Source organism: Rhineura floridana, chromosome 21, assembly GCF_030035675.1.
Source record: "Rhineura floridana isolate rRhiFlo1 chromosome 21, rRhiFlo1.hap2, whole genome shotgun sequence".
Classification (NCBI taxonomy): Eukaryota; Metazoa; Chordata; class Lepidosauria; order Squamata; family Rhineuridae; genus Rhineura; species Rhineura floridana.
Genome location: NC_084500.1, coordinates 12,320,280 through 12,345,207, shown reverse-complemented (window position 1 = coordinate 12,345,207; position 24,928 = coordinate 12,320,280). Strand labels below are relative to the sequence as shown.

At 44.9% G+C, this 24,928-nt stretch overlaps 1 protein-coding gene across 30 annotated transcripts in view; it reads right to left on the bottom strand.

Annotated features, from left to right (window-relative positions):
* The window catches only part of MSI2 (musashi RNA binding protein 2), a 600,705-nt gene that overhangs the window by 35,536 nt on the left and 540,241 nt on the right, over positions 1–24,928 (bottom strand). For 10 of the 30 annotated variants that reach the window (XM_061605200.1, XM_061605201.1, XM_061605202.1 and 7 more), the window contains 2 exons: positions 24,316–24,339; positions 22,173–22,292 (listed from right to left, as the gene is read on the bottom strand). The exons of 3 other annotated variants lie outside the window; for them this stretch is intronic. In XM_061605200.1, coding sequence (XP_061461184.1) covers positions 22,173–22,292; positions 24,316–24,339 — 144 coding nt within the window. Of the gene's footprint in view, positions 1–367; positions 457–1,306; positions 1,535–17,553; positions 17,641–17,706; positions 17,745–22,172; positions 22,293–24,315; positions 24,340–24,928 lie in introns of those variants that run through there. 17 more of the 30 variants (XM_061605209.1, XM_061605210.1, XM_061605212.1 and 14 more) reach the window with 8 other exon arrangements.

Genomic DNA, 24,928 nt, shown 5'->3' with positions numbered 1-24,928 from the left:
ACCCAGAAGAGTCCCACAATTCACTTAACAATGCAAATGGACTGCCTTCAAGTCAATCCCAACTTATGGCATCCCTATGAAGAGGGTTTTCATGGTAAGTGCTATTCAGAGGGGATTTCCCATTGCCTCCCTCTGAGGCTAGTCCTCCCCAGCTGGCTAGGGCCTGCTCAGCTTGCCACAGCTGCACAAGCCAGCCCCTTCCTTGTCTGCAACTGCCAGCTGGGGGGCAACTGGGCTCCTTGGGACTAGGCAGCTTGCCCACGGCTGCACAGGTGGCAGGGCACATCACCCCTGAGCCACTCCCTGTGGGGGTCATCTTTAGCTGGCCCTTGACACCCAGGAGACACGAGTGGGGATTTGAACTCACAGACTCTGGACTCCCAGGCAGGCACCATTTCTTATATTTTAAGCTGGTTTCCAAGACAGACACACAAGGTTCACCCATCCTGGAAGATACTGTTGGGAATAAAGCACCAACACATGTTACATGTGACCTGAACCAGTAGGAGGGGGGGGCAATAAACAGAAAGGCAATCTATTCTTTCAAGGACAGACAAAAGGAAGTACTTCTTTACTCAGTGCATAGTTAAACTATGGAATTTGCTCCCACAAGATGCAGTAATGGCCACCAGCTTGGGTGGCTTTAAAAGAAGATTAGACAAATTCATGGAGGACGGGGCTATCAATGGCTACTAGCTTGATGGCTGTGCTCTGCCACCCTAGTCAGAGGCAGCATGCTTCTGAAAACCAGTTGCCGGAAGCCTCAGGAGGGGAGAGTGTTCTTGCACTTGGGTCCTGCTTGCGGACTTCCCCCAGGCACCTGGTTGGCCACTGTGAGAACAGGATGCTGGACTAGATGGGCCACTGGCCTGATCCAGCAGGCTCTTCTTATGTTCTTAACTACCAGTCTTAACAGGCCACTTATTTTTGAACTCTGCTGCAATATATGTCTACCAAAAAGTCTAACAGATACAAACTAAACCTTACTTAACCTAAAGATAGTCTGAATTTTCTTTATTTTATTCTCGCCTTTCTTCAATAAAACTCAAGGAGATTTGCGTAGGGTTCCCAATCAGTCTCCCAGGCAGGCACTAATGAGACCCAAACTCGTTTAGCTTCAGCAAGGTTGCTGCATCATGTGCCTTCAGATCGTAGGCTTGGTTGAAATTTGCATTCGGGACTCTGCTTACACAATCTGTCATGTAACTGCCCAATCAGGCCAGCTCTTCAGGTCACACTGCAGAAAGCCTTTTCTTAAGTGGAAGTCTCAGAGTCTTTGAAAGCAAATTGTATGGGTTGTTAAATGGCTAAGAACACATTTCTGTAGATTTGGTGATGCTTTCAAATCCTACAAAGTCATGAACTGTGCTGACCCGCTGACCTCAAGAATTCCTAAGCTTAAGATGAAAGCCTTGATGGTGATTATGGCAGGATGCTTCTGAATTCTCTGCTACAACATATCAAAGTAGATAATAGCAGTCATCCTTTCTGACCAGAAGGACTGCAAATCTGTTAGTTGCAAGATGAAGAAAATCTAAATGTGATGATAAAATAATATCCCATTAGATAAGCTTTCCTCCCTAAACATAATCAAGCTAAAACCCTGTCTCCCCTAAGTATCTGTTGATGCCCTTGTTCATACCATAGGCCTCTGCAATTGGTAAAAGAGATTCCCAAAGAATTCCCAAGTATCAGACAAGTACAGCTTCATGGGACACTGTGTGCCACTTCCCAATCGGAACATACTCTTCTAAGGTATTCCACCTCTTCTTTGGAAATAGATGTGCTCATCTCTGGGTTGTTTATTTTTATAACAATATGTGCTAAACAGCAGCAGGGCAGGGCATCTAAGCAACTTGGAGAAAACTGGGTACATTCTTCAGCTCTTTTCATATTGCCTTCCCTTAAAGGAATCCTTTTTCTGTTGATGGCTACATTCTTTTGGGGGTAAGCTGTGGAGGCTGCACACTGGGGGTGGGCAGAACCAAAACCAACCCATTTTCCCTCCTCTTTCTGCCACCCCTTCTCTCTCCCTCTTTCACCCTGCCTGGAGGGCTGTCAGGGAAGCATAGATCACTCTTGTCAGTGGTCTGCACTGACTGACTACCTGCAAAGGTTTTTTTTTTGTCTTCCCCTTTCATCCCTCCATCTGTCTCAGGTTTCCCCCCAGGTTCTCTCCCCCCAGCCCTCCATCTCTTTCTTTGAGCTTCCCCCTCAAGCATGATGTGAGGTCAAGGGATGCATGCCACTAGGCTGATCGGGCAGCAGGTCACTCACCCCTGCCTTAGAGGAGGCATCCGTCATGCTGGAAGAGCCTGTAAACTTCTATGGTCTTAAATCTCTCATCTGCTACACAGTGATGGTCTCAGGACTTTGGGGCAGAAAAGTGGAGTTCCACTTAACAGAATGGTCACAACATGCAGCAGGTTTGGCTTACTCCATTTTGAAATTAAAAATGTTTTTCAAAATTGCTACCAAAAGAGGCATGTTTCTAAGTCCAGAGCCTAAAATTATCTAAACACACCACTGGTGTCACATCAGTGATGTTGATCTAAATATCTAGGAAATAGTACAGGTGTCCTTGTACAAAATGAAGCCCACCTGTATTTTAGAGTCTGTAGAAAACATTAGAACATTCCTCTGCAAACTTTGGAACATATTGATTACTTCAGGTAACATAACTGGGTAAATAATCACAAGGGAGGTGAAATACAATTCAGAGAGCCATCATGCAGCTGGATTCATGATACAGCTCAAAAGATATTTGGATACGTTTGGAGAAGCTAAATTCCCATGGCATGAAAAAAAATATCTGTGATCTCCCAGCTTTAGCATCATGTTTTGTGGAACATGAATGCAAGCCAGTGACAGCTAAGCAAGATCAAATCCCACTGTAATCAATGCAACTCAGAGGTTCAGTGGATGTAGCAGAAATGCCATACATCTATTGCTGCATAATATGGTTAGAAAGGGAGAAAGAAGAGATGTTATTAGCTGCATTTGCAGAAGAAGAGCAGGAACAAGAGGATGTGGGATATATGGGGTCCAGGAATGGAGGAACATTGGCAAAAGCTGGATCTAGAATCATGGAATACCCACAGAGGACAGCTTGAAAATATGGCTGTGCCTCGTGACCAATCTCTACAAAAGATGATGCATCAGAGAGTTTCACACAGATTACATGATGATGAACTGTGGAAATGGCCACAAATATTCTAATTGCAGGCTGACCCAGCCCTATCTATAGTGGCCTACAAATGTTTGCTCTGAGGTCAGAATGAGGAATCAGGAGAGCAGGAAGAAGTTGATTGAAAACCATGGCCTGTCTAATGTGCATCACTGAGCTTGGATTGGTATTATTCTCAAGATAACTTGTCAAGATAATGATACAGAGCATTTACTATTCCCAATGCTATGCTGAGGACAAGGCAATTGTAGCGTAAAGAGGGTATGAGAAAAATGCTCTTTTGCAATGTCAGATTGGGGTATAAGACCACCTTCGTTAAATCCAGTAAAACAGTGATAGGCTGACGCATTTTGATGTCACCTTTCCAAATCCATATTAGAAACAATTGCATCTTTCATAGCTGTTTTAGTTGAGTTTAAACTTCGCATTGACAAAGGTTTGTCAACAAGTGATTGGGGACACGTTAACAAATACTTGACACACAGCAATGTAAAAAAAAAACCCCTACAAAATAAAATCCCGGACACAGAGGCAAAAAAATACATTTCTCATCTCAGCTGTGATGTTTCATGAGCAATCAATATTTATAGCTTAATCAAAATCTCCCATATTGTGAATTAAACACAGTGTCATTCCCAGACGGGGCCAGCGCAAGGCCGTGCAAAGCTTCTCCAAGAGAAACGGCAATCAGGGAACCAGTTCTTGCAGCATTTGACAAAAGAGTTTCCACTTGAGGGGCTCATCTTTAATCATTACAAAAGCACAGAAGTTTAATCCATTTTTGATGTAAGTGCTAATAGCTCTGTGTCCTTGAAGTTCAAAGTGGTCTTCGTGCATGTCACTAATTAGCCAAGCAAGCAGCCAGTCCGCTCCCTCTCATGCTTCTAATTAGATCTTTAACAACAAACAAATGTCGACCTTTCAAATGTTGTGCTACATTTTTCTCCTTTGTTACAATAGTTTTGGAGGGCAGCAGATGCCATGCTTTGACATCTTGACCAGAGGGGGGGGGCAGGCCGAGGTAAGACAACCACCATGGATGACTATAGAGGCTGGAGATTGCACGGCAACTTATCAGCTGGTCAGCCATTTTGCTGCTTGGCATAGGAGGAAGCCAGAATGCCAAAACATGAATATATTAACACTACTGGAAGCTGGTGCAGCATAGCGGGTAAGAGCAGAAACAAGCAGCTGGAAGTCCACTAAAGAAGACTGGTCCCGTCTGCAGCAAATGCGAAACAGGACCTTTTGTCATTTGTAACACATGGTTTTCCTCTTTGCTGGCCCTTTTGACATCCCCTTCAATCCTTAGTTACGTGTAGCTGTTCACCTCCAGCAATGAAAAGCGGTGATTTGCTGTTTGTGTTCTCACCACAGTGCTGTTTGTATCCTCAGGCTGCTCATACACTCCCTTCAAGCCACAAGACACCAAGTGCTCCTTATCACATGCCTGAATTTGAGAGCAGCCTAGACTCCATATAACTCTTCCAACAAGTAAAAGAGGAGAAAGGGATATTCAGAATATTCACCTGCTGGAAAAGTTAACATCTTACCTGATCAGCAGCAAGTCACTGAAAGCAGTAAGCAGCACAAAGAGGCTCTACAATCTTTAACATAACTTGATCAAGTCAAGAATGAGCTGGCATGCAATCGTATATAGCATTGGTAAAAAGTGTGAAGTGGATTTCTGGAAGAAGGCAAAGAGAGGTGGGGGGAGAGGCCCAAACTGCTCCCAAGGAGTGTCTTCATTTGGTCAGTAGCCAGCAGAATATAGTATGTCGGTATACTCTGGGCCTTTGCAGGGTTGATTACTGCTGCCAGAGTTCACAAAACAATTTGCCATTTTATACATATCTGGGATCCCTCCTATGAAGTCTTTGAAGGCCAACTGTCTCATTTTCCTTGACCCGGTTTGCCTGCTGAGCTGAAGGCAAGAGAGGGCCCTACCAGGTAAGTGCCTGTCTATCACTCAGAAAGGCTCAGAACATTCTGCTATTGCCTTGAGAACGCTCATTATGATGAGGTTTCAGAATCTTCACATAGAGGATGTTCTTATGCTCCAGCATGGAGTCACAGTCACAAGGATGACACAGACAGAGAGAGAGAACAGAGCAAGGAGGGTGAAGTGAGGAAGCTGTGGAAAGGGCTGCTTAGGGTAGGCCGCTGCTTTTTTCATGTTACCTCCAAGATGTCCTGTATGGTGCTTTCCATATTAACTAGAAGCCTGCAGCCAAATCACTGCCTAGTTAGTTCAAACCAATATGTGAAATTCAGCTCTCCCCACTGCTGCCCCCCCCATTACCCTCATAGAGTTGCCAACCAAGTGACAGCAGAAGTCACAACTGGCAGAATCTTCTGTCAGGACCTAGAACGGACGCAGCCTCCCTCTACCCTCAGGGATCCCACAGTCCCCAGCCCTCCATGTCTTCCTTGCACACCCATTTCCTTGTTCTCTGTGCCTCCTTTTTTGAACTCCCCCTCTCCTCAGGCTGCACTTTGCTGTCCATGGCCTATTTTGTCCCATTTCTTTGTCATCTCCCTCTCTCTCTCCCCCCTACCCTCTCCACTGCTTACAGCCCTTCCTTCTCAACTTTAAAAGCTATTAGGTTCTCAATTCTTTGCCAACTCTACCCCCTCTCTCTTGTTCCCCATCTATCTTTCCTTCAGGTTTATCTTTCTCCATTCATTGTTGTCTCTGCAGCTTTCTTCAGCATCCTCAGTCTCCCTACATCTTGGGACCAATTTCCTATTCTCATCCCTGCCCCCCTCCCTGCCCAAATAAAGGCTTTAAGCTTGGCCAGACTGGCAACTATCACTTCACAGAAGCTGGACTGCAAACTGTGTATCCTGACCAGCTGAAAAAAGTCTGTACTACATTAGGTCAAGCAGTCAATGAACTGATTTGCATCTTGGTTTGATCTTTGTTTACAACTTTGATCGAGGTTTACAACTCATTATTTGACAGGAGATAAGCCATGAGCTTGGGTTTAGACAACAAGCTAAACCGATCCATAGCTTGGCCCACAGCAGTGCACCAGCAGGACCAGAGGCGGAACAAAGCAGCCTGCAATCTCCTTTCTGGGAACCCCCATGCACATTTTTGTATGGCCATGGTCTCCCTTAGTGTTATATGCCAAGTGAGCAACTGTCTTGCCAACCACAAGTGCATTACGGTAAAAATAATGACCATCACCTTTGGCAAGAATCTGATTGGGAATGGAGCAAATGACTATGAAGATGATTATATTGTAGCAGGCCCTACCGGGCCCAAGTTAGACTCAGAATTATATGTGCAAAATGTGCACAATGTCAGAGGCTTTAGCTTGCATTCTAAAAATTTATTTATTTATTTATTAAATGTATATCCTGCCCTTCTTCCCATTGCACTGGGCAATTCTTTATCCTCAATCATTGCAGTTTCTGGGATCTAACTCAGACAACTTCATACATCTGATGTCCAGCTCTGTTCCTAACTCCAGCTATGATCCAATTAAAAGTAATAGAATAAAAAATCTCTTCCAAATTGTTTGGCTTTTTTTTATCATAACTTCACTGACTTTTTCACTCCCTCTTTAGCTTTTTACTGCTACCTTTTTACCATTGGCAACCAGATTTGCATTAATTGTTTACCACAGCCTGGACAGGCCTTTTATTAATATTAATGAGTGACTAGGAAGAAAGGGACCTTTTATTTTTAGCCTACTCTAATTGCGTAGTAATCATTCATCTACAAAACAAATGAGCTGAACGCCATTGCTATGGCAACTGAAACTCTGGCCTCCCACTATAACACATTAACAGGCTATTGTTCCTGTTAATTTTAAATTGAGGCCTTTTGTGCAGCAACAGACACAAGAAAGAGGTAAATTAAAATAAAACCAGGACTTTGTTTTGCCTTACATTTAACTCACAATGGCCATTGTCAGGGTGTGTCTTTAAGAGGAAAGCCGCTCGTGGAAATTTACTATGCTTCACTAGATAATATTTATTGGGATATTTATATACTGCTTTTCAACAGGAAGTTCTAAAAGGGTTTTACACAGCAACAGTTTGAAAACATTATTTTAAATAACTGAGTTTCTACAATCGTTTTATGGCTCTTCTAAGATAAGCATTTGCAATGGGGGATGGTCATACTGACTTCCCTTACTAGGCTGTTGTAATCCACTGAGTTAAAAGTATGTGAAGTGCTTTGAGCACTTAAAATGTGGAATGTAAGCATCAAGATTTTTTAAAATTGTAAACTGGCCAAATACACTATCTAATATGTTATCAAGCAATTATGGGAAAGGCTACTAATCAGAGGAAAATGGCAAACTGATATTTTTTGCCCACCTTCTGTGTGGCAGCGCCTCACAGCAAGCAAGAGCCAATTTGAAGGAGTTTTTGGAGATGTTTTGGTACTTTTGTGCTAGGTATTGCATATGTAGGTTGTTATTCTTTGCTGTGGACAGAATGGCAATAAATAAAATCTAATCTAATCACTAGCATGTGTGAGGACAATGTTTGGACCCATAAACAACCAATGATCCTGGAAGAAGCAAGCAGAAAGATGACAAATGAGGGTATCGTGGCTCCCAGCATAAGAAGGAAAGAGAGATTATTAGTGACTCTAATTTAAAGCTCTTGGATTGCTGGGCTAATGTGAAAAATCCAAGGAAAATGGTGAGCTATCAGTCATATATTCAGATGGGCGACTGTTTCATGCACAGATGACTGCGCTCTGCAAAGATGAAGCGTAAGAAATTAATAATTGTGCATGTAAAACTTTTTAGATGTGTAAAGAGCTTTCAAATCTTCATCCATGTCATCCTTACAGCATATCCATGAGGTAAGGTATCCTTGTTTTCATCCAAAGGAAACTGAGGCTGAGAGATAACAACTTGCCACCTCACGAGCCTATTTAAATAAGTACCTGACTCTCTCTCTCTCTCTGAAAGATTCAGGGCAGCTTAACTGCGATTCCCAAGTGGTCTCCAGTCTTACAAGGTCTGGCCTGCTTAGCTTTAACTTGTATGAGTTCAGGCATTCTCTTGGTGTTGAGCCCAGGGGTGATGGACCCAGCCTCCTTCCCAAGGAAGGAGGGGGAAGGCATGAGTTTCAGAAGCTTCAGCCATTAGGGAGCATGGACGACCCAGCTGTTGTTGAGTCTAACCCCGACCTTGGGAAAGAGAGCGAGTCGCCTGCCCCGCCAGTTCCCATAGCTGGTCCTGCCCCTCAATGGGACAGTGCTCAGCCCCCCAGCACTCCCACGGGACTGTTGGGGGATGCTCCTGAGAGAGCAGACACTCCTCCTTCACCAAGCAGTATCTTAGAAATGCCCTCCGCTTCCCCGCCCTCCGCTCTCCCGCCTGCTGATCAGGAACCTGTGCTTTCCGATGAGCCCTTGGAGGCTCGCCCCCCCCCCCACGACATCGGGAGAAGCGGACAGGGCAGAAGGGGGCGTGTGTGCGACAGAGTGAGAGGTTACGCCCCAAGACCTCTCCTATTTGAGGCTACCGCACCCGGAAGTGGGCGCTGAGTCAACTTTCCTCACAAGTTGCAGAGCATGTCTAGAGTGGTTAGGGATTGTAGTGAGTTATCATAGGGGTTTCTATGAGGCGCACAGCATTTGATGTATCCATTACTTTAATAAAACAAGAATTGATTGCACCCTCGTCTCCGACTGGTGGTTCTCGCTCTGAACTGGACACTTGGTTGATTCCTCAATGGCCTGGTAGGGATTTGAACACAAGTCTTTTGAAGTCTGGATCCAGCACTTGCTCACCATCGTTTTCTTTCTGTCCATATCTGACAAAGTGCCTGAATAGCTGTTAGATTACCAGAGCCCTCTTGGGACTACTATAATGGAAAATAGATAATAATTGTAGGAAGGGGAAAATGAAGACCTCACTTTGTTCCATCAGGAAAAAATTGAGTTACATGAAGTGCCTGTTCCAGGGCTTGCCAAGAGTGGAGTAAAATTCATTCATGAAATAAAAGGACCTTGTAGTGTCCCCTTTTCCCTGAACACATGATTAGTCTGTTTGGATCACAGGACTGTTCAGGAGGATGTGGAGTGTGTGAAATGAGGCACCCTGCAAGTCAGAGTGAGTTCCATGGAAGACTGTTTGCCCATTGAAAATAATTCCACTGATTGAGAAGACCATTAAAAGTTAGTGACTACATTCATTAAAGATTAACTTATATTGTACTTGTCTGCTCTCCTGAGCTGGTCACTAATTGCACTGGAGATGATTTATCAAGTGCCCTGGATTTTCTATTACAAAATAAGTGATTAAAAGCTGAAATATTTTACACACAATAGAATCAAGTAAAATGACTGCAGCTGGGGTCAGAACTTGGCCGCAATGATGTCTGACAATTACAAATGTACAGAAATCCTCATTGTGCTCTGTAGGAGAGTTGGTGCTTCAAGGAGAGAGAAAATTCTGTCCATGATCAAAGAAGACAAACGGATGTGGTGCAGATGGCCTTCTCAGAATATGCTCACAGGTATCTAACTACTGTCATGAATCTTTTTCTTCCCAGATGAACCTTGCTCAATGAGCACCTCCAGATGCTGAATGGAAATCATTCTGCTTACAGTTATTTTTGAAAAATAATCTAGGAAAGCATTACTAGTAGAAAAGTAACAGTGCATACAACAGGAAGAAGGAAGCCTGCATCACTAGGAATTCCTACTGATTCTCTGCCTTCTTAGGAGAACCTGCAACAGCCTAGTGATGACACATGTTGCAATGTATTTTTCTACACTGACATGTTGTCAGGGGTCACAGTGCCTTGCCACGACGCTTTTAAAAAAGGAATGATTGAGGAATGGGATCCATGAATTATTACACCCACGCAGTTCATCTATGGTGTTTAAATAATTTCAAGCAAGCAAGAAGTTGGCCAAAGCTCACTTCAGGAGCAGAATATGGGAAGCTGACTTATACCAAGTCCATCTAGCTCAGGAGTGTGTAGGCTGATTGGTAGAGGTTCTCCAGGGTTTCATACTGCATCTACCTGGGATTTAACCTGGGACCTTCTGCATCCAATGCATGTGTTCTATCAATGAGGTACATCCCTTCCTATTCGTGCTGTATGAGCAAGAGAGGAGCCCCAGCTGACAAAGCAGCAAGGCAATAAGTGAGCTTGGCAGCAGGGCAAGAAGACCTCTCCCCCATTTTTATCTATGAAGTCTCAAGTTCCCAAGCAAATAAACTCAGTAAGCAACAATAACAGGTATACAGTAGGGTCCCACTTTTCAGCAGCCCGCTAATACAGCGGCTTTCAATTAGAGTAAGGCCCCACTCATACGGCACTTGTTCCACTTTTACGGTGTTTTCCGGGCGTTGGGCGCCATTCTATTGAATGAGTTCCGCTTTTTGGCGGGTTTCGCTTTTAGGCAGGGTATGGACGTAACCTGCCGTATGAGTGGGGCCCTACTGTATAAGTAGAAAGCTAGCAGGAGTTTGGGAGCTGCCCAGTGAACTGCAGTAAGAGTCACATGTATGGCTATCTGCCTGCAAGACCATTGTTGTGCAATGAGCTCTTGGTCCTCGGGGAACAAGCTTGTTTCTCTGAGGCCAAGTTGTCTGACCTGAAGAAGCTCCAAGAGACAGACACCTCAGTGGGTGAGGCCTTCAGGGATGCGGTGGTAGTGTCCCACTCCCAGGATGACAGCTCCCCTGCTGTCATGGAAAGTGAGAGTCTCAGAAAAGGGAAATGATCCCTTAGAAGGGGGATGGGTAAAGGGGGCTCCTGATTGTGGCTGATTAGATAATTAGAAACATAAATAGTTGGGTTTGTGACAGACATACAGACTGCAAGGTGACTCACTTGCCTGGTGCAAAGACTGTGGATGCCACACATTGTCTAGACAGCCTGGTAAATAATGCCATGGAGGAGTAAGTGGTCATGGTGCATGTTGGCATCAGTGCTGTGGGGAAATGCAGTCCTGGAAGCAACATTTAGGTTGATAGGTAGAAGGCTGAAAGCCAGACCCTTCAAGGTGACTCAGACTGTTCCACGTACAGGGCCAGCTAGACAGGCAGAGCTGAGGAATTTCAATATGGGGATGAGACAGTGGCATCAGGCGGAGGGGCTTTGGATTTGTTAGGTACTGAGGGATGTTTTGAAACAAGCTGGGTCTGTACAAAAGAGACAAGCTCCACTTGAACCAGGGTGAAACCAGACAGCTGGGGCTTAAAATAAAAAAAAAGTTGGCAGCCTAGCTTTTTAACTGATCACTGTGGAAATAATAATAATAATAATTCAATTTGTGGGTCGCCTATCTGGCCAATGGCCACTCTAGGCGACGTACAATTTAACAACAATACATTACATCATAATAAAATACATCATAAAATACAATATAACAATAAAACAGTTCCAGTACAGAGTAGTAGGCTATTGGTCGTAAAAATTTAACCCTCCCCATAAGTCCCAAAGGCCTGTCTGAAGAGCCAGGTCTTCAAAGCTTGGCGGAATACATTCAGGGAAGGGGCCTGTCGAAGGTCATACGGGAGGGAGTTCCAGAGAGTGGGGGCCGCCACTGAAAATGCCCTCTCTCTCGTCCCCGCCAACCTAGCTGTTTTCGTTGGCGGGACTGAGAGAAGGTCCTGTGTGGCTGATCTTGTCGGGCGGCATGGTTGGTGGCGCTGGAGGCGCTCCATCAGATAAACTGGGCCGAGACCGTATAGGGATTTAAAGGTTAATACCAACACCTTGAATTGGGCCCGGAAAATAACTGGGAGCCAGTGTAGGTCGAACAACACTGGGGTGATGTGTTCCCGGCGGCGACAGTTTGTAAGCAGTCGAGCCGCAGCATTCTGTATAAGTTGTAATTTCCGGACCGTTTTCAAGGGTAACCCCACGTACAGCGCATTACAGTAATCCAACTGAGAGGTGACCAGGGCATGTACCACCAGTGGGAGCTGATGAGCAGGAAGGTAGGGCTGCAGTCTACGAATGAGGTTTAATTGATACCAAGCTGCCCGGCTCACTGCCGAAATCTGAGCCTCCATGGACAGCTTGGAATCAAGAACAACCCCAAGGCTGCAGACCTGGTCCTTCAGGGGCAATTTCACCCCATCGAACACCAGGTCAACATCTCCCAACCTTCCCTTGTCTCCCACGAGTAGCACCTCAGTCTTATCAGGTTGACAGGGTTGAGGACTGTCCAGAGGGTGAAAAATTTTCAGATTGTCCAAATGGGGCCAGGTAGAACTGGGCAATGAAAGTGCAGGGAGACTAGGTAGCCATTCAAAGATGCTAAAGTGCTACAGGAAAAAACAGGCATGCCAGAGACATCTGGAGAGAGTTGCTGTGTATAGGTGTTTATATGCCAGGGCTAGAAGCCTCTGAGCCAAGATGGGACAGCTGGAATAGTTGGTTTCAAAGGAGAGCATAGATACAGTGGGCACAACAGAAACCTGGTGGAATGAAGAGAACCAGTGGGTTGACTGGGCAACCTCCCTGGTAGTCTGTGGGAATGCTGTGGACATAATATATCTCGACTTCAGCAAAGCTTTTGACAAAGTGCCCCATGATATTCCAATTAGCAAGCTAACTAAATGTGGGCTGGATGGAACAACTATCAGGTGGATCCACAGTTGGCTCCAGAATCGTACTCAAAGAGTGCTTTTCAATGGTTCCTTCTCAAAGTGGGGAGAGGTAACGAGCAGGGTACCGCAGGGCTCGGTCCTTGGCCCAGTGCTCTTCAAGATTTTTGTTAATGTTGTGGATAAGGAGGTGCAGGGAATGCTTATTAAATTTGCAGATGATACAAAATTGGGAGGGATAGCTAATACCCTGCAAGACAGGTACAAAATTCAAAGGGACCTTGATAGGCTGGAGCATTGGGCTGGAAACAACAGAATGAAATTTAGCAGGGATAAGTTCAAAGTTCTACACCTAGGAAAAGGAAACCAAATGCACAGATATAAGATGGGGGATACTTGGCTCAGCCATACTACATGCAAGAAGGATCTCACGATTGTTGATGGTCATAAGCTGATTATGAGCCAACAGTGCAATGTGTCTGCAAAAAAGGCAAATGCTATCGTAGGCTGCATTAACAGAAGTATAGTTTCTAAATCGCATGAAGTACTAGTTCCCCTGTATTCGGCACTGGTTAGGCCTCATCTTCAGTACTGTGTCAAGTTCTAGACACCGCACTTTTAAAAAAGATGCAGTCAAACTGGAACAGGTTCAGAGGAGGACAGTGAGGATGATCAAGGGACTGGAAACAAAGCCCTATGAAGAGAAACTTAAAGAACTGGGCATGTTTAGCCTTGAGAAGACTGAGGGGAAATATGATAGCACTCCTCAAGTACTTGAAAGGTTGCCACACAGAGGAGGGCCAGGATCGCTTCTTGATCATACCAGAGTGCAGAACATGGAATAACAGGCTCAAGTTGCAGGAAGCCAGAACATCAGGAAAAACTTCCTAACTGTTACAGCGGTATGACAACAGACCCAGGTAGGTAGGGAGGTGATGGGCTCTCCATCACTGGAGGCATTCAAGAGGCAGCTGGACAGCTGCCTGTTGGGGATGCTTTAAATTGGATTCCTGCATTGAGCAGGGGATTGGACTCGATGGCCTTAGAGGCCCCTTCCAGCTCCATGATTCTATGATTTACCTGAGGATAATGGATTACATTCCTGACAGGGATGATGCCTCCTACTTGAAGGAACAGGCAGGGTCCACTAAAGCCTTTTGCTCCTCTCCAAGGGGAGGAGTCATCCCTCTCACCAGACGGACCCTGCCTGTGGTAGATGATGGTTGGGTCCTCTTGTTCTCTCTTGAGTATTTGCCTCTTCTTGGCCTTGTGCCTTTCCTACCATCTATTTTCAGAACCTGTTTTTTTTTTTTTAACTATGCTTTCTCCTCTCCCCCTTAGGTGTTACTGTTATACTGAGTGTAATTTTTTTTACCTCAGTACATACTACTTTTGCTTTGTGTGTGACTGCATGTGTGTTTTGTGTATTTTTATTCTCTTCCCTCTGTTGTCCCCTTGTGGTCTGGGGGGGCATGTCAGGTCATTGCAAGGGGTGTTTTACCTTCATTAGAGTTCCCTGGAGGGGGGAGCTCTTATCCCGGTTCCTGAAGGGCAAGGAGCTTGGGGGGTCCCACAATAAACATCAAGTGGGACCGCCATTTTGTTTGAGCTGACCTCGCCTGCCCCAACTGCGTTTGAGCATACCAAATCCCTGCAGGATCGCTTGATTTCAGTTCCTGAAGGGCATGGAGAATGGCAAGTCCCTCAAAGAGCCTAACGACGAGGGAGTGCCGTTTCTATTTGATCAGCAAGGACAGGAGAGGTGATACTTGGTGTGGTGTTGCTCTTTATGTTAAAGAGTCTGACTCGGTATATGGTAGCTTTATATGTTCATAGGATATAGGCAGAGAAGCAGCCAAAGCGGGATGGAGCTTTGTGAAAGACACATGGAAGGGATGCCCGCTGCTTGGGAGAAGCAAACATTGCAACTCTCTTCAAGCTCCCAGATTTCACACTCAAGGGTTCAGTGCTCTCTTTGAGAGCTGCATAAACAATGAACCGTAACCAGCAGCTTATCTCCCATGTAGCTTTTTCGAAGCACTTTCCAGCTGTTAGCTGTCACAACATTGTTTCAAACCACTAGGCTTCAACTGGTGGGGAAAGAGCCGCGACTGCAGGGATGGAGAATCTGTGGCCCTTCAGATGTTGTTGGTCTCTAGTTCACATCTGTCCCACCCAGCATGGCCAACAAGTTAAGGGTGGTGGAAGCTGAAGTCGAACAACATCTGGATGGCCACAGGTTCCCCATCCCTGCGGTACTGGATTGCAGCCTGACCTAAGGTTGGATTGCACGTACAGCAGTACTTCCACATAAAAGGCTAAAAGGTAGAGCCCAGATCTCAAAAGGGTTACACTTTTAAGGGATGTAACTTTAGGGTTATCAAGATCAAAAGAATGGAGGAAACCACATATATATGGCAGATGTGGGACTGGAACCCAGACTGTACAAGCCTTGACTTAGCATTCGGTCTACTGTACTGGATAACCCTCCTGCTCTGAACAGCCATTCCAGTCGCATCCTGCTGGTCGGGCAAATAGAAGCATTTATTGATACACACTCTTTTCACCACACTGCAGAGTGAAAATTAGTAGGTTCATTAGGATACTTTTAAGATTTTCCATTGTATCAGCTCTGTAGAGCTCCAGTTGTTGTACTTATTGGCTGTTTCAGAGGAACAAGACAGTTGAAACCCACCTGCTTTTCTCCATGTGGCACTTGTTAACATTCTGATGTTTGAGACTACATGACTTGGATTAAATGTTATGTACTTTTTTAGTGTGAAATAACATTTTTTCAAAAGCATCTAAGGGTTGTACCTAGGCCTACATCTTGGACTGTAAAGAAAATCCAAGTGGCTATTCTAAACTGTGTCAACATGTCATTGCAGATTCCCCCATCATCATTCTGTGTACACAAGCCAACTGTTACACGCATCCTGTTTTTTTTTTCTTTTTATGACTGCAATTTGCAAATAAGAGAGGTGCTTAATGGCAAGACTAAATATTTGAAAGTGCTGGAATTAAGCATACGATGTGGATTGCTACTTCTCATGCAATTTTCCACTTCGCTAACTTTTAGATATGTTACCCATCTAATTTTCCTGCTTCACACATTAAACAGTGGGCTCCATTTCTCGTAGTGGATTACTACTTAAGAGACAAGTTATATATTCATGCCTCCAGTGCATAAGATTTATAATTCTATGAGAGCAATAATGGAAGTCGCACACCTTCAATAAAGGAATGGTATGTACTTGTCATCTTGGCCAACAAAATTTGGAGGGGGGGTGTCAGTGTGTTTTATGGTGTGTTAGAAGAGACTGATACTCATTCTTAATCACACAATGAAACAATATTTAAGGTATGCTATTTCTTTCAGTAACATATGCTCAGTTAAGTGCTTGGATTTAACAGTTTATACTGAGCATGCTCAATAAATTGAACACACTCCAAACCAGCAATGCATCTTCAGGCAAGATGTCGAACTGGATAGGAGGGGAACAGTGAGGTACACAAGCTACTCTCAGCAGGATATGTGCTGACAAAACAGTAGCAGCCACAAACCAAATGTAATGTGGCATTCAGAACTTGAATTACCAGCTGCCAGCCCTACCCACCGCTGCTCATTTGGAAAACAATTCTGAGAAGCTGAGTACAAAAAACTAGGTTCAAAAAAAGAGAAACAAATTGGGGGGGGGGACAAGCAAAAGACGGTTTGCTGGCTCAGTGATGAAGATGATGAGCCTTGCCTAGGGAAGACCTAAAATTGAAAGTTCATGAAATGTTCAGCCATACTTGAGGAAAAAAATATTCTCCTAAAACTCGGCAATGTGGGAATGAATACAAATAGTGGCAAGTGCTGGGTTTGTGGCATAGCCAAATTTGCATTTTAGGCTCTAAAACCAATTCCCTTGTGCCTCAGCATAGTCTGACAATTAGTCATTGTACATCCTCTCCATGACTTAGGTCTCCAGTGGGTGGCTTTCCTGCTCTGCCGGCCTGGCTTAAGGTCTCCAAAGGGGATTTGGAACGCTAATGTAGAATATTAAGAAGGTTAATGTTCTGTAGGAAGCCATGAACGTACAATGCTTGTTGAAATTAAACTGGGCCTCAAACCTTAAAACACTTATATATGAGTAACTCCCATTGATATAAGTGGGAACTACTCACAAGTAAGTGTATTTAGAATTAAAACAAGGGTCTATTTTTCTTTTACAATGGTCAATTGCCTAACACCGCCAGAGCACTGAAGGCCCTTGCAGAATGACATGCCATGGCTGAATTTGGTAGGCCCAAGTTTGGGAGCTAATGGACATTATTGTACTACGCATTCAGGTGTTTTAGCATTGCTTTATACAGGCAGGCCTACTCTTCCAATCATACCGCAACTACACTTTGCCTGCCATGCTCTTTCGAGCTGACAATAACCTATAATATCAACTCAACAATGCATGTTCTACAACTACGTCTACTGCTACCAGTTACGACTACTACAAGTGCATGCATTTAGTTCAGTCCCACAGATACATAACACTCTAAGAACAGGCAAGGGGAGATGTGAGATGTTTCACGAACAACAAGTGTTTTGTTTCATTAAGTAAGGGAAAGTAATTAAGAAACCAAAAGAGAGAAAGTGTACTGAAATAAACAAAAATAAACAATATTTTAAAAAAAGAGAAAGAGAGAGACACATTTTGTCAAGAGTTGGATATGAGTCGTTTCTTAAACCGTTTCATCTGAACAAGCAAAAAAACATGCAACCAGCTGCTACTAACAAGAAGCTGGACACAGAGAGAGGATTAATAGGTGTGGACAAACCTTCCTGCTGAGCGTGCTCAGAAGAGTGTTTGAGAGGAGTGCACGTCCCAGTGTAAGAGAGGCCGGAAAGAATGCCTCAGAGACACCCTCTCTCACAGCAGCCCCAACCAAGCAAGAGAGAAAACAACAAGAACATAACTGCTCACACTCACCATCAAGGTCAGTCGCTCATGTTATGAGATTGGTTATAGCTGGCAAGTATAAAGGGCAGTAAGGATCTGTGGGTCTGAGAAATAGGAACGTGACGCTGGCCAAGGTCTTAGTGGGGAGCAAGAACGGGCTCTGTTTTGTTGTAGGGCTTTACAGCTTCATTCTTAGCACAGTCACTTAAAGAGGATCAAGCAAGTAGACTTTGGTACCTTCCCACAGGCCAGGCAACAGAATCTCTGGCTGCCTCATTTTCCAGCCATGAGGGAGGAAACATTCCCAGGGCTCAAGCCTTAGAACTATTTGGTAAATACACTTACTTGCCAAATTTGATCATCCTTTCTTAAAAAAAAATAAATCAAATTACCCCCTACCCCTGACTTCACCTTTGCCCAAGTGAAGCAAAGAAGCAAACAGCATGTTCCGGAAAGGGTGGCATCGGCCCAACCCAGCCAGCAGAAGCGGGAGGTGTCCTGTTCATGGAATGGACACTCCTGGCCTTCCTCCACACACCCAAGTAAAGTGTGAGGTGGGTGCTCTTTGCAGGGGCCTATATGCATGATGGCCCCATGGAGGAAGAACTGTGGGGCCAGCGCACAGACAGACCTCTATGGGGACGTACTCCAGATCAGAACAAAAATGTGATATTGATAGCAAAACCTGTATTGGAGGAGTTTGTTAAAAAAGCAGACTGTCATGCCAATGTGATTCAGGTCCTGATTCGTCAAAAACAACATCAAGGATAAGTGAAATGTCATCAAGGCACAGGCCTCGCTTATATGAAGAGTTGGAATTTCCTCATCAATAGTGTGATTTTAATCAGGTTTGGCTAAAGTACCACACACATGGGCACTCCCCATAATAGTTACCAGGCAGGGCCTTTTTGGTGGCAGGGCCTCAACTGTAGAACTCCCTCCCAAGGAAGATGAGATTGCCCACTTTTACAATCTCATTTGGAGGAGGGGAGGCGGTCAATATATATATTTTTCCCTTGCCAAGCTTTTAGTTAACGTTGTGGCCTGTTGTTAACTGGTTTCACTTGTTTTATCTTGACATGTTTTTATGCTCGCCAGTTTAAATTGTAAAGGTTTTTCATTCTTGTAAAAAGCCTCAGGGCCTTTGGTTAAGACTAAAAGGTGGTATATAAATATTTTTTATAAATATTAATGAATAAATACGGAGCTCCCGACTCCCACATTAATTATGGAATGCTCATGTCTCCTCACCAAAATTAAAGCATGGGTCCTCCTTGGTCCATTGAGGGAGTCATCTGGTCCATTGAGGGAGTCATTAGTGGAGTATTCCCCACCGCATGCACAAGGCACTAAAGTGGGGAGTGGAGCAGAATTCTCTGCAGCCAGCAGCCAGGCTTATGCAGAGTGGTTCAGATTCCATCTAAAGATCCATGAACACACTAAGAGTGTGTATTCTAATTCTGCAGTTGTGGGGCCTATCTACCACTTTTCCTCATACTCGAGGATGCAGAAACTCCCTACCCTCAACAATCTCTTCAGGAGTGAGAGATCAATAAATACTCAATTGAAGGGAGGTCTTACCATTTGGACATTAAACTTTCATGCATCTTAAAACACAGATGTGTCTTGGCTTCAGCAGTTGCTTAAGTGATCTCACATGTGTGCCCTGAGCTATACAAAATATTGAAGCCAACTGCTTCCATTTGTCACCCCTACCTCCTGTAATGAATCAGGCCTGAGTGCCATTAACATGAAGCTGACTCCATTGCTGCTAAATAACACTTCACTATCAACGCTGGGTCCCTTTGATGGAAATGGCTGCAAATGGAACACTGTCCCTCAGCCAAAGAAGCTCCCTTTTAAATGGAAATCACTTCTGCACATCAACCCACACTTTCCTTGAGAGCGTACCAGGGTGGATCTGCATGTGCAGAGATTTTTTTGAAAATACAGAAGTCATATTACAGGGCACCATACTGCTCTTTAAACTTGCCATGCATGTTGGTGTTAAGTTTAGGGTTAGAAATATTTTTGTATCACAAAGTTAATCTGTTCTTCTTAAAAAACAAATTTCATTTTTTTTTTAAAAAAGCATCAAATGATATCAAGCAGAGAAATTGGCTGACACTCAGTTCAGCTGTGATGGACACTCTGATTAAAATGGGACAACAATGATGATCAATGTTAATCTGGCAGAACCCTCATCCTTTCTATGGGAAAATTGATCACTATTTAAAAGGAATCTGGGACCGAATGAGGGCAAAGCATGGGAAGGGACGTGAAGAGCTGTCAATTCTTCCTCAAATAATATATGAAATCCATTTTCAGAAAAGGGTATACAATTTTTTAAAAAGGAAAAGAAAAAATAATATTCCCATAGCCATCTTTTAGCAAGCCAACCTTTGGACTTCCCCTACATACCACAACATTAAACTGTTACGGATTAATCCTTTGTAGCTCCGCAAGCAGTGCCAGTTTGCATGGAACGGAGTTCTCCAAACATCCCACTTTGGACCCTAAAAGAATCCAGTCTTTCCCCCGCCCCCAAAGTCTACTGGGGGGTGTTACTGCTTGGTAGCGCTTCCCGCTTAGGGGATCTTTTGTTTTGGCATCAGTGTGAAGAGGCCTAGCTAATGAGCGTAGAAGTTTCACGCCAATGAACAAGCATCATGAGAGAGCTGAATAAAACAGTTACCACCAAGTGGCTTGCTCCATGTCTCAACATGTACAATCTGGCTGGGGAATTTGAGCCCAATAATGATGTCTCCAATTGTCATTGTTTCCCCACACCCGCCCCAATCCAATAACCCAGTTAATATTAGCAAGAACAAACGGTCGGATAAACGCACAAGACAGTACACAGAGATGAGCAAGCAAGATAGATTGGGGAGCAATTAAACCCACTGAAAGCAGCAGTCTACCCTTTGTCCTTGCTTTGTATTTAGGGTTCAGAATTGCTTCAAGCACAACCAATAGTATCGGCCAACAAGCAAATACAGCAAAAAAGAGGCACTGGTAAGTCTTAACAGCCCACTCATGATTTGAATCAAATCTCAATTATGCCAAAGGGCTAGTTTCATTTCCCCCTAAATTGGTATGCTAGGCTAAGGTAACAACTTAACTGCCTCCCCTAGCACATGGGGCACTGGGTGGAAGGAAGTGGAGCTAGGTGGGCACACAAAGAGTTAACATTTGTCTTGAAACATGAGGCACAGTTTGCAGCAGGTAACAAAAAATGAAATACCCAAGCTCAAAGAGCAAATATTTTTTAAAAAGGTGTCTGGAAAAGTTATGCTCTCCAGAGAGCCATTCCAATTTATGCCTGGGTAGTAGTCACTGATTTAGGATGCAGGTTGAAACTACAACTGACTTCAAACTATGGTGCAATTTAGACATCATGCCCTGTTATGATTTCAGAACCTTGGAATGAGCTTCCAAACATACAAGCAGACCATAGAGCTGCTTATCTGCTATCTTCCACCACTCAGCTTTGTAAATCTATCAGATCATTCCTATCACCATTGGGTCATAGCTTCTGAAGGTGGAGTGATGGCTATGAGTATCACACCAAACCACTATTAGCCCAAATCACAGTTTGTAAACCAAATTCCATCCATGGTATCTGATTCTGGCATGTTGGCCAATTGCAAATTATGGTTCTGTTAATTCAAACATCACACCAAAACCATGGTTAAGCATCCCTAATCATAGTTTGGTGTGATGTCTGAACTGAGAAGCAACCAGGGAGAACTATTTTCCCTGGCATCCTTTCATATGCACATTGCAGTGGAATTCTGGGTACAGCTGACCTCACTTGCCACCTGAAAATGACAAGAGGGAGGACAAAGCCACACTGCTTGCCCTACTCTGTACAATGCTAGACATGCCCACATTGGCCAGATCTGGAGGGCCGTAGTTTTAAGGGGCAGAGAAACACACTGTATCATGAATGAACTAAAATTATTAAATAGTTGAAAAAAATAACTGATTTGTAGGAGGGTGGTCATGGTACCCTCCATAGATCAATTTTGATACAGTATCCCTAAATTCCATCATTTGGAATCCTTGCCGATTTTAATGGATTTGTGGATTCTTGCTTTGGGCTGGACTGCCTCCGAGAGTAGCTTACACACTACAGTCATTCCAAACATAAAAGTCTGGAGATGTAGCCTGCTGCTCTAACAGCTGAGGGGGGCTGGGGGGGGATGACTGCATTGTTAGCCCAGCACAAACTGTGGGGAAATGAAAATTTATGTTGTCCTTGACATTCTTCTTTTAAATAAAAGGTCTACCCCATAGTTCTGCTGCAGGGTAGACCTTTTTATTAGGTGGCTCTGCAAGACCTCCGAGTCTTACAGCCTATCCTCTGCTCTGCGTCTCATGGCCTCTGCTTGTCGTATTTAGTTTTGTTTGGTGCCCCCCCCCAGTTCAGTGCAAGGAAAGTCAGAGAAAGTGATGGACAGCTGCAGCCACATAGAATACCGACAGAGCTTTTACCTGGCCCTGCGTTCTGAAGGTATGCCATGTAGCTGCCTCTTCCACGGCCCCCCCTACCTGATCCTCTTGCTGCTGCCACTGCCGCCGCTGCTACTGGTCCGTAGGCTGCTGCTGGGAAACCTGGCCGTGGGGAAAAATAAAAAGGGGTAAGAGGAACAATGCAACGGACAGCCAGCGTTCGCAAGAGGACAGGCAGGTGAAGGGCCGGTGTGAGCAGGCACAACTCTGTGTGTGACTACAGAAAGTCTTTGGGGGAGGGCCATGTGGGTGGTTCTTGGGAGTTAAAGCGTGTTGATGCCACTCCCCTCCTCCTTACAACTTGGGAAACAATGGAGAAATTCAGGACCAAGTTGGAGAATGGCAGCAGAATGTCCCTCACCCCACCCCACTGCTTAAAGGCAGAAGTTTGTGTTCTTTCTTATATTGTGTGAAAAATCAAAACCAAATTGTGAGTGGATTTTTTTCTTGAAACGGCACAAAACAAAACTCCTAGGTCGAGCCAGAAGCCGGGTAGCAAGCCTTAACTCCAGGCTGGGAAGGGATGAGGATGGCAGGGGAGGGAGCAAGCCGCAACCTCGGCCAAGCAGTGCACCCTTTTCCTCTCCCAACAGGCCCAGTGTGACCCTGGCCCCTGCTTAAAAAACCCCCGTTTTCTGGAACTCTGACGTTTGTGTGTGGTGGGGCACCCTTTTAATCGTCCACAATTCTCTGGACTGGAACTGTGAGAGGAGCATTGTGGGGAACAAAAATAGAAAGCCCGCCCCCAGACCCAGCCGCCTGGTGCTCCTTAGAGCGATGCTGCTGCGTGCTGTAAGCCTACTGGGTAAGCCTACCAGGGGACCATTGGGGGACCACTGATGATGGGGAGGGGCTGGAGGCACTTTGCTGAGGGTCCCCTCAAACCTAGAGCCAGCCCAGTGCCCTGCTTATACGTCAACAAGGGAGACACATAAATAAGCAAACATGGCTGCCTCAATCACATTTTGTTTGCCTCTCAGAGACATGGCAGGTGAACAAGGTGAAAGGTTGTGAGGAAGGCAGTTGCCCAGGCTTAGGGTCTTTGTCAAGTGTATGGGCAGGACCACTTGGGGTTGCAAAATAGGGATCAGCCTACATTGAGGAGAAGGGGGAGCTTTCAAAAAGCAACAAGGAACTGACAACCAAAGATGTCCTGGGCTGCGGAGATGATTTGCTGGCCTATGTCAAATTTTCACTAGGCCTGCTGATGAAGTTCACTGAGCTTGGCGCCAGAAAGAAACTTCAGGGACTCCTTAAAACCCACCTCAGATGAGGGGCAAGCTTTAAAACTGCCCCCCCTCCAGCTCATCTCTGGTTTGGATGAGAATCTGAGGTGGCTTCTCCCCGGCCTATTCCCGCCAGCCATCCCAAAATACACTCTTCCCTCCCTTCTGCTGAAGCTGTGGCAATGGCAGGAAGGGCACAGGCCAAGGACAGGGGGGTCCCCTCCCATCCCCACTCGCTCTTTTATCTGGTTTCTGACATTCTGGTCGCAGGTGAGCAGAGGAGATGTAATTGTCTTGCACCTCCCCAGATTTGATCTAATGGTGCAGCTTTGGTTAAAATAAGGGCAGCAGCTCTTTGGAGAACTACATCTCGCATCCCCCATGGCCTGGCTCATTGTTAGTCGATGGGTTGCTTTGCTTTCACTGCAGCTTGTTTGGGGAGATGGGGGGGGACAGACGGGGTGATAATTTCTCAGAGCCCTTGGAGTGCCTCAGAAAAGTTACTCGGCCTCTTCTATCCCCCCCCCCCCCGGCCTCCAAAAGAACTTGGGTAATTTCCACGTTAATTCGAGGTGAGCTTTGGAGAGCTCTAATTTGTATTGCCAATTCTGGTTGTGATGACAAGAGAAAGGAGGCACTCTTAGCCAGTGATCAGCTAAGCAACCATATGGAGGCCAGAGGCAAAAACAAAAACAAAAAGAGGCTTGGGAAAGCAGAAGGAAATGTCAGAGAGAGAGAGAAAGAGAAAGATCCAAAGAACTCAGCCAACTACAAGCCCGCTAACTCTAGTTCTATCACCGTAGCTACATGTATTGCTACCAGGGAAAGAAATGAACAACAGAAGTGATAGGCTAAAGTGTCTCTAAACTACTGTAAAATATCAATTAAGAGAGACATACTTGCATTTAAGTATGGTAATAGGGCTGTTGGGGAAAAAAGAATATTCCAGGTAAATAAATGCAGAGCTACCTCTATCCTTGGAGCCCGTCCCCCATTCACACAACATTTGCTCAAAGACCGCTAATCCCACACTCATTAAATGTAGAGGTTAATTGGCGTGCTCTTCAATAGTGGTGCCGAATGGTTACCAAGATTGCAGCGGCTGGGTGGGGAAGAAAGAGAAGCTGCTTGCAGAGATGAGGCCAAAGCAGGCGCAGAGCCTAAAACACTTTCAGCATGTCAGCACTGACTGCTGGCTAACTGGGCATGGGGCTCACCTGTCTAACACACCAGCTCTCAGAAGCTGCCAGCGCCCCAGATCTAGCCACTATGTTTTCTTATGATATTTGTGAAAGGTATCAGGACGAGGCACCAGCAGCCATCTTGAACAACAAGGGATGGGAGTCAAGGACAATGGGAGTGCAAGAGGCAGGGAGGTTTGTCCAGGTGTGTACTGAAAGGCAGGGATGTATAGCAACTTGACAGATTGCTTTCTGAACGGAATGATGGCAAGCTAAAGGAAGAAGGCCTTGGAGGAGATTTGTCCCTTGTCCTTTCCAACAAAGCCTTGAT